This window comes from Nycticebus coucang, chromosome 1 (genome assembly GCF_027406575.1).
Source record: "Nycticebus coucang isolate mNycCou1 chromosome 1, mNycCou1.pri, whole genome shotgun sequence".
Lineage (NCBI taxonomy): Eukaryota > Metazoa > Chordata > Mammalia > Primates > Lorisidae > Nycticebus > Nycticebus coucang.
In genome coordinates, this window is record NC_069780.1 from 2,028,840 (window position 1) to 2,048,685 (window position 19,846).

The following is a 19,846-nucleotide window of genomic DNA, read 5'->3' on the forward strand; positions in this document are numbered from 1 at the left end:
AAGTAAAAAACAATATCTGAGTTTTACAGACAGGAGATAATCGAATAAGGCCAAACTACACTTGCTTTCTAAGCAAAGCTTATGATCAGCTTTTCTAAAGGACAGCTGGGCACTGGTCTTGCTCACTTTGTACCTGGAAAGCACAACGGGGCAACGGGTTTCGCCCGACCTCTGGAAACTCTCATGGAGAATCTTCGCGAGGCTTTTTGAAGCACCTAAAGGCATAGATAACATGTTTGACTTTTCGCTCACATCAAAGCCTTAACTTTATACGTGCATCTTCAAAGAAAATGCACAAGATGTGACCTTCAAGCTGTTCCTGTCACTAGTTTAGATGTGTCTCTGCCCACGTCCCCTCTGCTGTCATGTCCCCGTCCCCTTCCAACATGACCTCAAGTAACCTGAAAAAGATGCATCTCACTGTCAGGAAACTAAACTTCATATCTTTCGTTTTCCATTATTTTTTTTTTCAGGTTGATATATTGTTTTTGATATTTTTGATATATTTGATATTGTTTTCATTTCTAAGGTAAAGTTCGATTGTAGTTGAACCCTTCACCCAGGCGCCTGCTGAACACCCTCACATTGTGCAGTTAGCTGAGACCCGGCTGCTTGCCCTGCCTCCTGCCCCTCCTCTCTCCCTCCTCTCCCCTCCACCTTGTTCTTCTGTTTTTCTTTCATGTCAGCATGTAGTTTTTCATATATTGGTTTCATACTAGTATTGAGTACTTTGGATACTTTTTTTCAATTCTTATGATACTTGACTAAGAAGAATGTGTTTCAACTCCATCCAGGTAAACACACACAACGTAAAGTCTCCATCTTTTCTTATGGCTGCATTTTACCCTATGGTGTACACACACCACAATCTGTTAAGCCATTCATGGGTTCATGGATACTGGGGCTGCTTCCACATCTTGGCAATTGTGAACTGAGCTGCAATAAACATTCTTGTGCAAATGTCCTTGTGGTAAAATGACTTTTTTTCTTTTGGTTAGATACCCACTGCTGGGATTATGGGATCAAATGGAAGGCCTACTTTTGGTTCTTTGAGGACTCTCCACACTTCTTTCCACAGAGGCTGTACTAGTTTGCAGTCCCACCAGCAGCGTGGAAGTGTTTCCCTCTCTCCACATCCACGCCAGCATCTGCAGATGCAGGACTTTGTGATGTGGGCCGTTCTCACGGGGGTTAGGTAATACCTCAGGGTGATTTTGATTGGCATTAATATGGTGAGGGACAATGACCATTTTTTTCTTGTAGTTGGCCATTCGTCTGTAATCTTCAGAGAAGTTCCTGTTCAACTCTCCTGCTCACTTATAAATGGGGTTGTTTTCTCTTGTTAATCAATTTGAGCTCTCTGTAGAGTCTAATTATCAGTCCTTTATCAGATTCATAGCATGAAACTATCTTTTCCCATTCTGAAGACCGTCTGTTTGCTTTAGTTGTGGTGCCCTTAGCTGTGCAGAAGCTTTTTGGCCTGATCGTGTCCCATTTACTTATTTCTGGTGTTGCTGCAATTGCCACAGGGATCTTCTTCATAAATCCCAGGCCAATTTTGTCAAGCATTTTCCCCACACCTTCTTCTAGAATTTTTATTGTTTCCTGACTTATTTGAAATATTTTATCCAGTAAAATTTATTTTTGTCAGTGGTGAGAGGTGCGGGTCCAATTTCAATCTTCTACATGTGGCTCACCAGTTCTCCCAGACCATTTAGTGAATAGGGATTATTTTCCCCAGTGCATGCTTTCGTTTGGTTTATCAAACATCAGATGGTTCATCTCTAGGTTCTCTTCGATTCCATAGATCTGTACCTCTATTTCTGTGCCAGTACCCTGCTGTTTTGATCACTATACACTTGTAGTATAAACCTGAAGTCTTGTAATGTGATGCCTCCAGATTTGCTTTTATTTTTTTTAATTGTATGGGCTACTCAGGGTTTTTCTGGTTCCATATGAAACAAAGTACCATTTTTTCAAGTTCCTTAAAGTATGACCTTGGTGCTTTGAGGGAGATTGTATTAAATCTGTAGATGGCTTTGGGTAGTATGGACATTTTAACAATATCGATGCTTCCCAGCCATGAGCATGATACGTTCTTCCACTTGTTAATGTCTTCTGCTTTTTCAGGGTTTCATAGTTCTGTATATTTATAGAGATCTTTTGCATCCTTTGTTAAATATATTCCCAAATATTTCTTTTTTTTTTTTTAGAGCTACTGTGAAGGGAATTGTATCTTAAATTTGAATCTCAGCTTGACTGCCCAACTTCATTTCTAATAACCAAAAAGGGAACCAGAATGTTGGAATTAGAGTTGACAACACTGTCCCTACCTCACCAAATTGTAAGTGTTTCACTGTGGCTCACACCAACTGCCTGGTTAAAGCTCGGAAGAAATCTTCACCTGGTGGAAAATGGCTATTCACCCTTCACACAGATGTGGCATTTGGTTCTGTGCCCCTGTTCTCCTGCGACTCCACCTCACCCCTGGTCCAACAATATCAGCTACTCAACATTTTCTTCTCGTTGTGAATTTATAGTCAATTAGACTTAGGAACAGAATTCAGCAGGTAACAAGCAAAATTACATGCTAGCAGGAGAAATGTTCAGGAGAGGCAGCGAGGAGGAGGCTGAGAAGTGATGTGACACAGACATTGTGAAACAGATGAAGCTGCTCTCGGGTCCCGCCCTGGAAAAGGTCCCCTACACTCCACTCTCGTGATGCCACCTCCTCTGCTGGGGCACCCAGACCCCGCTTCTGCGCCTTGCCACAGCCTGGACAGTAATTACCTCTGAGGTTATCCAATGACTTTATGTCATTCCTTTCTATACTACGTAAAGCAATTTTTGTGGTTAAAACTGGTAAATATATTTTTTCCTCAAGTGTGGGCTAATATGCAGTACTCTCAGACGGCCCACCATTCCCTTAAAAAGGGAAAATGACCTTAGCGTATTTAGGGGAAAATAATGGCAGAAAATTTTGTTTGGGGAGGCTCAGCCACGTTGGTGGCTGCCTCCTTTAACCAGCATCTGGGCTGCTTTGTGGTTGTGGTTCAGACTGTGCTGTGGTAGCTCTGGAGCAGGACAAACCACCATGCAGTACCCACACGTTCCCAGGTGACGGCTTCAGCCGGTGAGAGGGCCAAGTTTGGGGTGGCAAGGTGCTAGGCCATGTCGTGTAAATGAGTGACAACTTCACATTCACCAAGGGAGAACAGAAACATCTTGATGGCAAAGCAAACCGAGTCTCACCAACCTAAGGGTCTGTGTATGAGGAAGCTTGTAAGTGACTTGTAAGCCTGTAAGAGAGCCGAGGGACAGGGGAGAGGCCGCTCCTGCCTCCCCTGCACCTGCTATGTTGCTCCCTGTCTCTTGGCCTGTAGTTCTAACAGGCATCCTCAAACTTTTTTAACAGGGGCCAGTTCACTGTCCCTCAGACTGCTGGAGGGCCAGACTATAATTAAAAAAAAAAAAAAAACTATGAACAAATTCCTATGCACACAGCACATATCTTATTTTGAAGTAAAAAAACAAATGGAAACAAATACAATCACACCATCTCATGTGGCCGGCGGGATGCAGTTCGAGGACCCCTGTAAGGTTGTGCCCTTCATCAGCCCATCCCTGACATCCTAGCTCCTCTATAACATTTCATCATACATTTGTCTCATAGGACCTGTTAGTTCTGCCTGTAGAAGTAGAAAAACTCCTCCCAAATGAGACCCAGTTCCCATTCTCCGTTTGTGTCCCTCACTGAGGCTCACACGTGCTGACCGCAGAGACGCTGAGTAAAACCACTTCCCCTTAAATACATTATGCAGATGAATGAAAACCTAGCATTTCCTCCAAATTCATATAATTGATTAAAATTAAAAATTAATGACCCCTTGATTGCACTAATGTACACAGCTATGATTTAACAATAAAAAATAAAAAAATTAATTAATATTGATTAACATTTTCCTAATTATAAAATAGTCATTGTCCAACATGTGGAATACACTATACTGACAAGTAAAAGGAAACATAAAAATCAACATTGCGGCCTGTTTCCCTCAGTCTCTCTCGTGCAGTACCCTGCCATTTTCCTCTTCACACTGTATAGCAATTTTCATAAAATTTAAAAGCATTAAAATTTCATTGCCGTTGTCTGTAAAATATTGAGAAGTCTATACACCTGTATTACCATTCCCTTGATGATGGATTTCAGGTTTCCTGTGAATTTTCACAGTTATGAACAACATTGCGGTAAATACCTCTGTCTGGCTTTGTCTGTTTCTGGTGACTTCTTCAGAAGTAGAATTACTGGGGAGGGAGGTGTGAGGTTTAGACAAGGTGGCATTCGGAGGGAGGGGCCGGTTTGGGATCTGACAGCCTCGATCCAGTACCAGTTCCCCACATCCGGCCGGTGGGCCTGAGGCTGGACCCACCCGCCTCATCTGTACAATGAGGGGAGCGCTTGTTTTGCAGGGCGCTCCGCGAGGATTAGGTGAACCGATCCGTGCTGAAAAGGCACAGTCGTTGAATTTCACAATCCAGCCACCAGGTGGGAGCAGAGGCTCGTGATTCTAAAGCAGGGGCTTCCCCGCGGTCCCCAACCGCGCGGAAGCCGGGACCTGCGGGGACCGCGGATCGTGCAGCTCCACCCCGGAGCGGCTCCACCGTAGGCTCACGAGGCTTCCAGGCGCTTCTTACATGCTCTGAAATTCAAGAATCACGGATCTGATATATATTTACAGTTTTCTTTTGTTGTGTAGGCAGAGAGAACAGCCAAAATAGCCAAAAGGCGATTAACACGTGTTAACGCAATTTATATAAGGATCCTGACTGCTGCAACAGCAGTAATAATTTATATATATAATATATTATGCATATTATATATATAATCACACATGAATCCTTATTTTTATAAAAATCCACCATAGTTATTTTTACTCGCATTTTTCAGATAAAGAAACAGTCTTGGGGGTGCGCCTGTGGCTCAGCCCCATATGCCGAGGGTGGCGGGTTCAAACCCAGCCCCGGCCAAACTGCAACCAAAAAAAAAAAATAGCCGGGCGTTGTGGCGGGTGCCTGTAGTCCCAGCTGCTCGGGAGGCTGAGGCAAGAGAATCGCGTAAGCCCAAGAGTTAGAGGTTGCTGTGAGCCGTGTGACGCCACGGCACTCTACCCGAGGGCGGTACAGTGAGACTCTGTCTCTACAAAAAAAAAAAAAAAAAAAAAAAAAACAACATTAACAAGAAACAGTCTTGGATTGAATTAACTTGCCCAGTGTCTGACCTAGACCATGGATGTAGTCACTAGGCAACACTGCTACCCCAAAGCCAAGGTCAGGAAAGTCACTGAAGGGTAATTACCCCAACCTGCTCCTAGCTGAGGGGCGTGTGCACGGAAGCTTGTGAGGGCACATGCATCTGGGTACTTGCGATTTGCAGAAGTGGAAATATGGTTCAATTCGAATATCAAGTCACACAAAACCACTAGAAATTACAAGAGTTTAAAGTGAAAATCAACTGCCTAGCTTGGGCCTAGTGGTCTCTAAGAGCCTGGAGCAAAGAAGCATTACTCTTATTGTTAATCTGGCTGGCACTGAGTGTGCTCCCCTGGGCAGATGGCCATCTTGTCAAGAACTTTGCAGAGGAAAAACATTTCTCATTTCTCACCAATGGTACCTATTTATATCTGTCTTTTTTAAATGTCATCAATTGAATTCAAATTTAAAAGGGAGGACAGAAAGTACAAAAATTATAACTAATAGACTTTTGACAAATCAATGAATTGTTCACATTAACTTCAAAATGCCACATAAGCTATAAGAAAATATTACAGTGCACATAGTAATTATGTAAGAGACTCAACTGATATCTGTTAAGGACTCAGTGTCACTAAACAAGTGAACCACTCAAATTGCTATTTTTCCACTGAATTGCTTGTCTCACGTAAAATATTAAATACCATATTAAATACCCAAAAAGTTATTGTAAGGATTAAATGAGATGACGTAAACTATTTGGCATGTGAAGAGCACTCAATATCATCACTATCATCACTGAATCACATGTATCGTAGTTGGCTATTGTGTTAATTGGAGCTCTGCAGAATTGCAAGATGAGATCACAGGTGCAAAAGATTTATTGGGAAAACACCTGTGAGGAAAAATGGGCAGGAAGTCAACAAGGCTGAGAGAAACATCAGACCCTGACTTATGCAAGTCTGACTCACGTGCAGGAAAGGGCTAGGGAGGGAGGCTGAGTAGGTCATATCTGGTGGTGCACTGCTAAGAAATCTTCAGGAAAGTAACAGGAAGTCCCCAAGTCAGTGCCAGCAGATCAATCTTCCAGGCACTGGCCTATCTCAGCATCTCTGCCTCGTTCTATAACCATGATGGAGCAGCTGGGAGGAATTGTAACCTTGCACAGCGTAGTGAGGGTCCCCGGGCCAGAGGCAGTTATGCTCCGTGCAGAGAGAACCAATCTTGCCATGGCCGCTGCATCCACTCTGATCCCTCAGTGGGCTCCATGCCCCACAAATGTGAGCAAATGTGTAAAGAAAACTTACAGGGAGGTGACCCTCTTTCTTCTGTAACTGTCATGTAAGAGTTACCAGCTACTCAGATTTTTGTTGAATGAGTTAATACTTAGAAAGCATTTGGACTGGTCCTAGCACAAACAAAGTGGTAAATTGTATTAATAAGGTCATGTCAGAACATAGCTCAACTTCGGAAAGCAGAAAGGCCTGCAAGACTATAAATTTTCAGTCTTCTTCCAGACAGCATTTAGTCAGGTTATGATTCCAGAATAGGGGTCTTCCACACAAGAATGTGTGCTGTGGTGACAAAACCTTTTTCTATTGGATACACAGAGAAACTATGGCAAAAATGTGGAGAAGGGAGAGGGTCTCCCGTAAATTCTCATAACACTTTGGAAGCTACTTCTTTGCCTTCATCAGATTCTGCCAAACAATTGTTAATTCTTCATATGTGTGTGTATGTCCATGTAAGTATGCGTGTGCATGTGTTGTGTATGTGTGCTTGTACATGCCTATGTATGTGTGCATGCATGTATGTGTGTGCACATTGTACGTGTGTATGCATGTGTGTGCATGTGTGTGTGTGGTGTTTGTATGCGTGTGAGCACATACATGTATGTGCATGTGTGTGTGGTGCGTGTGTGCATGTATGTGTTTCTCATGCATGTCTCGTCTCATGCCCTGAGCAGCACGCCAGCTCCTTCACACAGTGCCCTGACCAGCTCCGTGTGAAGACACTGCTCAGTGTGCTGATTGATGACACATCAAGAGCAGAATAAAAATGCCTGCCCTTGTGTAGATCACCCTGTGGCGGGGCAGGAGAGAGTGGGAACACAGCTGTGAATGTGGTAAACAACTTATGTAGTCTGCTGGAGAGTGATAAGTCCTGGGGGATGTACACTAAGGTACAGAAATAGGTTTTGAGGCTGGGTGCAAAGGCTCAGGCCTGTAGGCCCAGCACTCTGGGAGGCCAAGGTGGCTGGGTCCCTGAGCTCAGTTTTTCAAGACCAGTTTGAGCAAGACCCCATCTCTACGAACAATAGAAAAACTAGCTAGGCATCATGGCAGGTGCCTATAGTCCCAGCTACTTAGGAGGCTGAGGCAGGAGGATTGCTTGAGCCCAGGAGTCTGAGTTGGCTGTGAGCAATCATGACGTCACGACACTCTACCAGGGGTCGGAGTGAGACTCTATGTCAAAAATAAATAAATAAATATAAATAGGTTTTGAAAATATGTAAAAGTAGTCAGGGAGGGCAGGCCTTATAAACAAGATGACAGTTAAGCAGAGTTCTAGGGACTGAGCAGTGATGGGGATAGGGATTCACAATAATTTGATAGCCACAGAACAGTCCTGTTCGTGTGCTTTATTAATGAATGTCAAAGAGTTGACTAAAACCAGATTCTAGGTCAGTGGTTCTTCACCTTCCTAATGCCGCAGCCCTTTAATACAGTTTCTGTCGAGAACTGCTGCCTAGGTTGACGATCAGTCAAGAATGAATTGTCTAGTACATCAAAACTATGGTTCCCACTGAGGGGCCCAAGTGTCCTCCCATATCCCTAAAGAAGCCCTGAATAATCCCTGGAAGTTACTGAAAATGACGATTTAAATGGTTTGTTTTTTTTAAAGGAAACAGAAAAATGCCTTTTCAAGAAACCAACTTCTACTAATCATCTTCCCTCTATTTTAAATCCAGAGTCAGCATTTACTTCCCACGCACCTTTAGAAATATATAGGCTTCCTGCCATAAAGAAGTTTTGGGTGACACGATACTGTCTTTATCGGGAGAAATTTTGCCCTTTTATCAAATTTAAGTGTAAAATGGCAGTTACCTGAAATATGTACATGTATGAATTCAGTGAATAATGCCTCATTACATCATACTTACAGATTGTTCAATAACAAGTTATATTTAACTTACAAGAAAGTTAACATGAGCAAATTCTTTCCCAAAGAATTATTTCACACAGGTATATGCTTATGAATCTATTTAATTGTTCAAACTGTGCTAGAGAATACATATTTTAGGATACATATTTCATTAGATTCAGTTACGACATAGATGGTTTCCAATGGGAATTTCTTACAGTACCCTGATTACCAACAAAAAGAAAAATCTGTGTCCTCTGCTTCCAAGTCTGTGTTATGTTAAAATATGTTTTTTAGTTATTTAATTATTCAGCTAATTGGTTTCATGTATATTAGACATTTAATTTTAAATTATTTTTCTAAATAGTTCCAAAACCCGTTTTCATTATTTTTCCAAGGAAGACATACAATTGAAATATGCTTACATATGTTTGCTCTACACAGTGAAACATTTTAAAAAGAGAATAGTACAGAAAATGCAAAAGCTCTGGCTCTCCAAAATAAAAAAGTAACATTTTATCATGCCTCCTGATTTTTATTCTTTGAGTTTTATTTTCTTCCATTCTGTGTTTGTCTGTTTGATGCTATAAACTGTGTTCTAAAGGGAGCAGACCCGGTGGGGCAACCGTGGTAACTGACAGGTTGTTTGTGAACATGCGCAGCTGACAAGCAGTAGCCTAATAAAGATAACGGTGTTACTGTTTAAATTGTTTGGGGGAGAAAGTTAGCTTTACATCATCCCAAAAGATCCTGGCTTCAAATTCATTGGTAGTAAATATGTTAATTTCTGGATGGAAATGGAGAGCGAGAGAGAGCGAGAGAGAGCGAGGGCGAGCGAGCCGCGCGGCCGGCCGGACCGCATCAGTCCGGGTAGCAGGAGTCGGGGGTCAGGGCCGTCTGCACCATCCGGGTCACGCCGCCGTACGTGAGCGGAAGCGCGGCCGTATAGCACTTGTTCCTGTCGTACGTGTAGCAGGTGTCTGCCTCGGTGGCTTCTTCGCAGAGATTGCTCTGGGTGGCAGTAACTATCTGGTTTTCCAGCTCCACTTCTGTAGGATCACATTTTTTACAGCTGAAAAACAAATGTACGTATTAGAGAATCCCCATCAAATGCTGTCCGGGAATCTGAGTGCCTGGACATCACTATCAAGTCGGTTACCGCAGTTCCCACGGCCCTGACCCGACGCGGGGCTAAGGAAGACGCGTTAGGCAGCTCTGCAGAACAGAACGGTTTGAGATTTTCAACCTTTACTATTTGGAAACTAGTTGAAAGTAAGCAACATAATTAATGACATGATATGACTGCTTCGGGTACACCACACAGCAACTTCCACTGTGGTAGGTTTATTCCCAACTGCATACTTGTTTAAACAAGTTATATTAGTGACAAGAAGGAAAAAAACCTTTAAGAAGTGATATCGGCCTCTATTATTTCCAAGGGGACACCCACATGTTTATTAGATGAAATCCCCTCATTGAACTATTAAGATAAATTGGCTATTCTACGAATGACAATAATTTATTTCAAATAAACTTCTAGCTGACTTTTATCTAGGACAAAGTTTTACTAATTTATAATGCCTAATAATTAACTTAGGAATTAATGTATTCAAAGGTTCAGATGCTATATGTAGATGTTTATACCCCAACATCTTTTCCAAAACCTTCTTACTAACAAATTTAATTAAAGGTTATTAACTTCCACATCTACATTAGTATGAGGAAAAATCTCTTACACGTCAGACAAATGGTACACAAATCTGGTTCTCAGGGGTGAGGTGGGATCGGAGATATTCTCCCTGTTGTTCAGAGGAACACTGAAAGAAAAGAGAACACAAAGTGAAATGAGGAAACAGACATACTGCTAGAACAGTCTGCAAGCACTCTCTAAATCAATGCCCTTACTCAGATTTTTACAGTACTATGCTATGTTTTAAATACTTCCCATTCAAAATAGACCTCACAGCAACTCTGTCGACTTGTCTGTGCTGACTTGGCAAATTCTTGCTTTTCCTTTAAAATCTGTGATGACCACCTTGATTCTATACCCACCCTCAATACTTTTTTCTCTGCAATCTTATTAACACTCAGACGCATCTATTAAACAACAAATGCTGTGTCTTAACTGCTTGTCAGAGTGGCTGCAAACCTTGGCTGCATAAATTACTCCAGGCAAGAACATTGAGGTGCTCCCTGTGCCTTCCTAGAAGGCTGCTGTGGAATATACTCGATATTTGGGACAGGAACAGACAGATGTTACTATCCACATTTTAGAGATGAGGAAACAATAAATTAGAGAGGCCAGTGACCTCCCTAAATTCACACAACAACTAAATAGCAAAAGCTGGGCCTTTTTCATGGTGATGTTTCATGAAAAGTTAGATGATTAAGCACTAATTCAGGCGATTTCATTAACTTTTAAGTTTTTCCATCCATGTCTTCATTCCCCTCATCTGCACCTTTCTCTACCAAAAGAAACAAAGAAAAACTCATGTTTCCTAACTCAATATGTACCAATACCAGCCAAGCCACAAGCCTGGAGCTCACGGCTGAGTCCCCCTCCAGTTTGGCCTCTAACTGCTCCCTGACAGTCCAGCTGATTCTCACTCTTCACATGCATGAAGTCACCCACCTGCCTCTCTTGGCATTACCACTGCCCTAATTCAGCACCATCTTCCTTTCCCAAATCATAGTGATACCTTTCTTTTGTCTTCACCCTCCAATGTATCAGGTACATTATTGACAAAGTGGCCTTGATACAATGCAAGTCCTAATTTTTCTTCTCTGTTTAAAACCAACAGTTCTGGGCGGCGCCTGTGGCTCAGTCGGTAAGGCGCCGGCCCCATATACCGAGGGTGGCAGGTTCAAACCCGGCCCCGGCCAAACTGCAACCAAAAAAATAGCCAGGCGTTGTGGCGGGCGCCTGTAGTCCCAGCTACTCGGGAGGCTGAGGCAAGAGAATCGCCTAAGCCCAGGAGTTGGAGGTTGCTGTGAGCTGTGTGAGGCCACGGCACTCTACTGAGGGCCATAAAGTGAGACTCTGTCTGTACAAAAAAAAAAAAAAACAACAGTTCTCCCCGCCGATGGCCACAATGGGGTATTCTCAAGATAGTGTAGCAGGCACCTCTAACATGCCCCTGCCTGTCCGGCCTCCGCCCCACCAGGCTGCTCCCCATCCAGAAACCATTCACAGACAGCCCCACCAGACTTGCCTGGTGTTCTGTCTCCAGGTCTAACAAAAGCAAGGGCAGGCAGCTCTGACAGGCCCTGATAATCACTGGTACTCACTGGTGCAGGGCTGAGCATGGCAGGTGTCAGGCTGCACTCCCCATACCAGCTCCCTTTTCCTGGGATGACCTGCCCACCTGTTAACCCCTTCACTCCCCACACATATTTACCAGCTTCTGCCACCAGCCTTCATCCTTCCCTCCCCTGCTCCAAATGTCCTCTCCTGCCCCCCACTGTCACCCCACTTCTCCCTCTGGAGAATGCACTGCGGGGGGGTCCTTCCTAACTGCCCCGTCACAGAGTTTACAACACAGTATTGTAATAACCTTTGTAATGCTCTGAGTCCTTATTAGACTGTTAATTCTTTGCTGGCCTGGACTGTGTTTTATACCAAATGGTTGTGTCCCTAGCACCAACCCTCCATATGAGGCATTCACTAAGTAAATATTAGTTGAATGAACAAATGAATATATCTTTTCTTTACTACTATTACATGGTAAACATTCTAGTAATATCAGAAAAGGCTTCAAATAATGAGAAAGACAAGAGAAGAAACACTTTTTGAGGCTGTATTGTGCACCAAACTCTGATCTTCTATAAATTATTATATTTAATCCTCACAGCCCTATAAAGTATGTGTATATATTTATACACACATAATTAGCTCTTTATTATACAAAGTACATTTTAACAATTCTAGCATGCTACAGTGTTTTTCATTATTAACAAATGAACACACATTATTTGTGGCATACATGCCTATGTCCATATAGAGCATGTTTTGCATTAATCTTTTTTTTTTTTTTTTTTGTAGAGACAGAGTCTCACTTTATGGCCCTCAGTAGAATGCCGTGGCCTCACACAGCTCACAGCAATCTCCAACTCCTGGGCTTAAGTGATTCTCTTGCCTCAACCTCCCGAGTAGCTGGGACTACAGGTGCCCACCACAACGCCCGGCTATTTTTTGGTTGCAGTTTGGCCGGGGCCGGGTTTGAACCTGCCACCCTCGGTATATGGGGCCGGCACCTTACCGACTGAGCCACAGGCGCCGCCCTGCATTAATCTTTTGAGTTACTTGGTCAACGTATACATAAACAAACTAATTATTTGACTTAATTATCTAAAAAATTGAAGCAGTAGAAATTAGGCTTTTCTTGTCTGGACATTTTTTCGTGTAGGAGTCCCATCTAAAGAGATTTATAATTATCCCTTTTTTAAAGTTTAGGAAGCTGGCTTAATTTAGTTAAGTAACTTACCCAGAGTCACAACATTTTAGTAAGTGTGTGACACAGTGATGGTTATACGGCTTCAGAAACAAAAACAACAAAGACCAATATACAGCAGGCAGAGTGGTGTGAAGTCAGGGAATCATCTGATCTCAGTGAACAGTAGAATGCAAGAAGAATCATCCCATAAAAGAAAAAGTGGATCAGAGGATCTGGGGGGGAGGGGCACTAAAAAAAATCTCCTCCTGGAGATTTAAACGCCTCTTCTTCAGCACGGTTCTGTGCTGATGTCGTGGAGGCACCTCCTTGACCCCCTGTTTCTCCAGTGTTCCACCCCTGACAGGGGACCAGTGGGCAGGATCTGAGCAGTCAGAGAAACCTGCTGGAGGATGCGATGAGCAAACTAAAACAGGCCGATCAAGGTGGAGCTAACAAGGCTATGAGGGGTCAGAGAGAGTTCTTCAGACAGAGGAACTAGCAGGTGTAAAAGGAGAAGAGGGAGGAAGCTCTGTGAACCTGAGGAATCAAAGACACTATGGTATTTCCGGATTTCTAAATAAAAATAAAAGAAAAGGGGTGATGGATGATCTTGAAGGTCATGCCACACTTTGTAGGTTAGGCTACAGCGTGTGTCACGTACCTTGAGAACAGTGTTGGAGAAACTATCAAAAGGGTCTGAGCAGGTTAGTGGCAATGGGAACTGGCACAGAGATTAAGTGAATAGATAATAGCAAATGTTTTTAATATGCACCAGGAAATATACAAGTTCTAAAAGAAAAAGATATTCTCCATTTATTTTTATGCTAACCCTATGAGGTAGGCATGAGTTTTCCCTTATTTAATGGTAAGAAAGTTGAAGTTTAGAGTGGACAAGTGATTTGTATATTAGAGCACACAGTTATAAGGGACTCAGACAAAATTTAAAACAAAATTCTTAAACATAATAAGTGGGACCAACTGCTATGTGCTCTCTCTATAAAAGGTACTTGACTGGGGGAAAACTATTAAGGTATGCATGGCTCAAAAGGAAAACTTATTCCTGGTTGGATCCAATAGGAATCTTATTTCCCAAACAGTGTTATCATTCTTGCTATTGAATGGGAGCTAACAGCAGGTAATGCTGGACCACATTTGAAATGAAATGCTTATCTGAGTCCAATCTACAAGTGAAGATAAAATCAAATTAGTCACTCTGCTCAGTCTGCCCAAACTTCATGCAAACACTGAGTACTATAAAGATACTCAGCAGTCCGTACGTGGTACAAAATAACGCTTCACTGATCTCTGAAGTTTCAGCTTAAACTGATCAGAGGCAACTGAAAGTTCTGACTCAGATTGAAATAACTCCATATAAACACGGTGTGTTGGTCTAACCAACGGGCTTCAGAATGCCTGGAACCCTTTGTTTCTACCCCCAACTTCTACAAAATTGCCTCCAGCTCATTAGCAAGATTGAACCTCATGTCGGATGCCACATCAAAGGGGGGGGGCAAAGATGTATATATTATATTCAGACAGTGCTTACTATGGGAAGATGTCCTGCTCACAACAGGAGAACAGGAGGTGTGCAGAGCCACCTGCATGACTCCTTACTATGGGAAGACGTCCTGCTCACAACAGGAGAACAGGAGGTGTGCAGAGCCACCTGCATGACTCCTTACTATGGGAAGACGTCCTGCTCACAAAAGGAGAACAGGAGGTGTGGAGAGCCACCTCCATGACTCCTTACTATGGGAAGATGTCCTGCTCTCAACAGGAGAACGGATAAGTGGAGAGCCACCTACATGATTCGGATGTTTCTTTCCACAATGTCCTCGTTAGGATCGTCACTATTCCGGATGATCCTGGAAGTTACCCGGACACACTTACATTTGTTGTCAGCAAGTACAATCCTTTCATCTTCATCTTGGGCTTGAAAAAGAAAACATGAAGAAGAAAGAAAAGCAAAAGTGAATTTACTTAGGTTGTATTAGTTAATTTATCTTTCTCGCCTCTAGGAAAAATAAACTTTTGTTATTTGTCTGTCCCAACATTCTCCATTTGTTCCCTGAGTGGAATCTCTCATCATAGTGATGGAAATCCAAGGAATTTTCTCTTTTTTCCTTCAGCTATATGGAAACCTAGGGTGAAAGAAGGCTGATTTTCATCTAATTCTTCTGATAGAGGGGCAACTCTCTTAATCATGCCACCTTGAAAAATCAGTGCCAAATGCCAAAGTGAGAGAGAACAGAAATCTAGACTGGATTTCTCCCAGACCAAAGCAATTCACTGAAAACTGTACAAAAAAAATAGCATTAGCCTGTGTAAGCCCAACTGAAATGTCGCATCTTCCTGAACTTGCATTTGTACCTAAAAAAAAATTTTATGGGCACAAATTGCGTTAGAGTTAAGAACAGCCATGTTGTCCCCCAAGATAACCTTATTTTGTAAGACTTTTAAATATTCGACACCACGACTTTCCTAAACTAGTCACATTCATTTTCATAATAATAACCAGACTATCATGGCACAATGAATTATTCAATCAAATAAAATAATAGGGGTTACAGTCATTAGTAATTCTTATAGGAATTATTTTTAAAGACAGAGTATATTGCAATGTAAAGTGCTATGATTTGCAAAAGCAATTTTTAAAATATTGTGGTGTAAGAGCTCAATTGAATATAATATTCCTGTATATGTAAAAAATGAATAAATGAATACACCAATGACCATTAAAACCTTAACTTTGTCACATTCATTATCTAATCTGAATGTTAGACACAAGGGCCTGACATTGTTAATGTCACACACAAACTGAAAATTTCTTATTATATGGACTTGGATCAGGTAATAGGTTTTAAAGAGTTAATGATAGTTCTACTTAATAGTGCTAATTAAAATAATATCAAATGTCTTTTTTATCCCTATAATTTTAGCTGTGACCATTTATTTAATTTTTTTTTTTTTTTTGGATATAGAATCTCACTGCCATGGCGTCATGGCTCATAGGAACTTCAAACTCATGGGCTGAAGCGATTCTCTTGCCTCAGCCTCCTGAGTAGCTCGGACTACAGGTGCCCGACACAAAGCCTGGCTATTTTTAGAGGCAAGGTCTCTCTCTGGCTCAGGCTGGTCTCAAACCTGTGAGCTCAGACAGTCCACCTGCCTCGCCCTCTCAAGTGCTGGGGTTATAGGCGTGAGCCATTGCGCCCAGCCCAGCTGTGACCTTTTAGAATTCCTCCCATGAAGCCTCAGTTAAAAAAACAAAGATTTAGCACATGAATTCAAGTTATAAAAGTCAAATGATGAGAATAGATATAATTGTAACTGGAAGTCTAACTACTCCTGAGATGATTCCCTGACTGCAGTATTTCAGTCTTAATGGTGCAGCCATTACAAAGTCATGTTTAGATGGTTGTTACTGTACTCAGAACTGTGTGAAGCACCTTACAATGCATCATCATGCCAGGATTCATTAGTGCTTAGTAAATCTTCTGACACAGTCTATATGGTATCAGAGAAGAAGCCCTGTGCGGTCAATTCAAGATAATGATATAACTCCTGTTAACATTGTGAAAAGAGTAAAATGACTTAAATGGTGTCCGCTTCTTTTTTTTTTTTTTTTTTTTTGCAGTTTTTGGCCGGGGCTGGGTTTGAACCCACCACCTCTGGCATATGGGGCCGGCACCCTACTCCTTTGAGCCACAGGTGCCACCCTGGTGTCCCCTTCTTTACTTCTGTATCTATGGCTCTTAAAAGTTTTTCTCAGTGAAACGTAAATGAGCTCATAATGCCAGACAAAAAATAGAGATTTACTTGACCAAGTCTTAAAAAGAAAATGTCTATATTCTACCACAGCATATAATTTATTTCCTTTCCAGAAACCTGAGGCTATCATTACTGTTAATATGTAAGAAAAAAAATATTAGGCAGCCTAATATACCTACCAGATATATTCAGTTCATCAAGACTTAGATTCTTTTTTTCTCACTGACAGGCAGCACTTTTCCTAACAAACCTGTCAGTAAGAATTGTGCCTTACTTTATTCTAAGAGCACCTGAGATGCAGGAGGTACTCAGTGAATATTTGTTCAATTTAATTTAATTCAGTTCAAACAAATAAGAAACTGGACTTAATGCACAACCAGACATGGCCACAATGGTCTTGCTCAGGCTGGTCTGGAACTCCTGAGCTCAAGCAATCCACCCACCTCGTGCCTTGAAATAGGAACCAAGGTTCATTAAGCATTAGAAGCAATTAATCCAGCCACACTCTTCTTGTGCCCTTCTAGAGGAAAATCATTTAATACTAGACATGTATGTTTAAAGTGTATTCCATTTTCTACACTTGTTGCAAAGATCAATAAAGAAAATAACGGATGGTTAGCCATCAGTTTATAAGCAACCTATGTAACATTAAATATTATTAAAGAATCAGTGCAACCTAATTCTTTGTACCCTCAATGAATCCCAAACAATAAAAAATATATATCGTTAAAGACTCATAATAAATCCTGTGATCCAGGAAAGTTGTTAAAACTAAGTCCAGTCTCTCTAGAGAAATAAAATCTCAGTGCATTATGTATTGTACTTACAGTAGTTATTACTTAAATTTCCCAGAATATTAATTTAAGAGACTCAAGGGAAGGATTAGTGATTTTCAAAATTTACTACAGGCATTCATATAAGTAGAACTATCCATAGTTATCCACAAATACCGACTTTCTTATTCTCCCGGTGGTAACAGAAACACAACAGAAGAGAAAAAAGAATGAAAAGAGTTGCCCTGAGTCTGGTCTGTGTAAAGATCACTGCCAGATAACAGGCTTTGAGAACCAGAGCTGTGCGGTATTTTTCCTTTTCTCTGGATTCATTTTCTAAATGCCACATACCTGTCACAAGAACGCCCTTCACAAAAATGGCCAGGAGTCCCCAGGCAAGTAAATGGTTCTTCATCTTGACCTTTTTTGAAAAACTGGAGCAAAAGGGTCTGGGTTAAGGTGTGTGATCTCTAAGGAGTGTGCAAATGATGTTGCTTCTGCTTTCCTAAAATAACACTCCAGGCAGCTAACAGACTAAAAACAATCACAACTGTGGTCGAGGTGAAGTTCATACGCTGCTCTGGAAAGAAATGTGTGATTCACATTTAAGTATTTCCTTCCAAATAATCTCCAAAACGCTGTGGTTTGATGTAGTAATCTTTTAATTTGGCACCTATGCTATAGATGTGTAAACCACAAGACTAATAATTTCAAGGCAGAGGTCAATTAAGAATCTTTACAGAGGTTCTCAATTTTATTACCTAGGTGTATTATTAGTTTTCAAATCAAATATCTGGCATTGCTGTGCCTGGAACAATAAATTAGGGAAGGGAGGAAGGAAAATGAATGAAGGAAAGAAGGAAGAAATAGAAGCCCTTCAAAGTCCCAGTTACATCTGATGTCAGTTTTTTTCTGCTAGTGTTTAGTTAACCAAGCTACCAGATTTAAATACATATGTATATGTTCTAAGTACTTCAAGTATGTTATAAGCTCAGGTAGGGGACTGGAGTTAGAAATCAGTGGATACCAGATGAATCCATGCTTTAATTTGACAGCTCTAAAGGTGAACTTTGTGTTTGCCCATCCAGCAGCACCTTTTCAGACAGAATTGTAAACCTGTGAGATCTTTATTTGAGATCCCTCAACAGAAAACTGAATCAATGCAGTATTTTGTGTAATTTTTTTTCATTTCATTAGTGTCAAATTTAAGAAAACACCTGACCTTTTGAACAGAGCACCCCTCTAGCCCAGCCCAACACACTAGAATTCTCTGTCTCTTAGGCAGAATTGGTTCCAGGAATATGCTGGTTACATTTATAACTAACAGAAGCAAATCTGTGGTATTGTTGGTTCTCAGCTTTAATTTTTTTAAGGGATTCCTAAAATTTGACGAGGTAATAATTCTTCAGGGCCATAAATGGCAAGCAGATTTCATAACTAAAGGTAGGAAACAGCACAATGGAAGACACCTCGGAGACCGCACGCAACTGTCCTCCTTCAAAGAGTGTGTCCTGGAGGCCCAGCAAGAACGCGGTGCTGGACACTGGAACAAGCGCTATTTCTGTGCCATCAAAGATGATTCTCCTCTTAACTTCTGCTGTCAACAGAACGTGGAAACTACCTGAGCTTAAGAATACATACTGAAATCAGAAAAAGAAACAGATCTGAAAGCATATTATTTTAGTTTTTGGTAAGGGCTCCTCACCCCTAACTAAAGTTTCTGAATAACTGATTTGTTCTATTGCTAAAAAAATAATTAAAAGTTCATTGGTTACCTTTCTTAAGTCACTATTTCCTTGAAAACAAACTCGAGGTTAGACTGCTTCCCCAAAGCAAGTTGGATAAATCACTGGGATTTTTTTTATAGAGGAAAAGCTTTTTTTCCTCTATAAAAACAAAAATTGAATTCATAATTACTCACCTAAGGAAAAGCTCTATATCTGGTGTTTTCATTCATTTAATATTGCAGTTTTCTATTTCTACTATGTAAACTACACATCTAAAATAAATTATTTTAATAAAAATAAGGCATGACCCTTTTGTCACTGGAAAAGAGTTATCTAAGCTGCAGAATTGGGTCTAGACCAGTGTTTTGCCTTCCAGGGTCCTGGACTGATCTGCCCAGAATCATGTGGAGTGCCAGTTAACAGATGGGCATCCTAGGCAGCCAAAGGATATCAAAGGCTGAGAAAGATAATTTTTTGGAAACAAATAGGCTTACATTGAAAGCAGGGTAGCTGAGCTTTCTATGTTTATAATTCTGTGCTTAAGACGTTGGGTTCTTTTGCATTAATTGACTGTATCTGCATACAACAGGTCTCTTTCCCAGTTTATGTTCTTCCCACTAGAAAATGTCAACTGTGAGCACTAGACCCTTCGTGTGTGAGGTAAGTGGTGAAGAGCTTTGCCGCGTGTCCTAAATTCTTAAAGAAAGGCTCACTTCTCTATGCTCATATTTAAGGTCCGTGTGATAAG

The 19,846-nt window shown here is 41.3% G+C and overlaps 1 protein-coding gene across 1 annotated transcript; it reads right to left on the minus strand.

Annotated features, from left to right (window-relative positions):
- Positions 1–8,498: 8,498 nt before the first annotated feature.
- On the minus strand, positions 8,499–17,941 carry JCHAIN (joining chain of multimeric IgA and IgM). The gene is made up of 4 exons (XM_053603133.1): positions 17,723–17,941; positions 14,633–14,759; positions 10,131–10,211; positions 8,499–9,466 (listed from the first exon to the last, which is right to left on the minus strand). Exons 1-4 carry the CDS (start codon positions 17,784–17,786, stop codon positions 9,256–9,258), a joined length of 483 nt encoding a protein of 160 aa, XP_053459108.1. The 5' UTR covers positions 17,787–17,941; the 3' UTR covers positions 8,499–9,255.
- Positions 17,942–19,846: the final 1,905 nt, after the last annotated feature.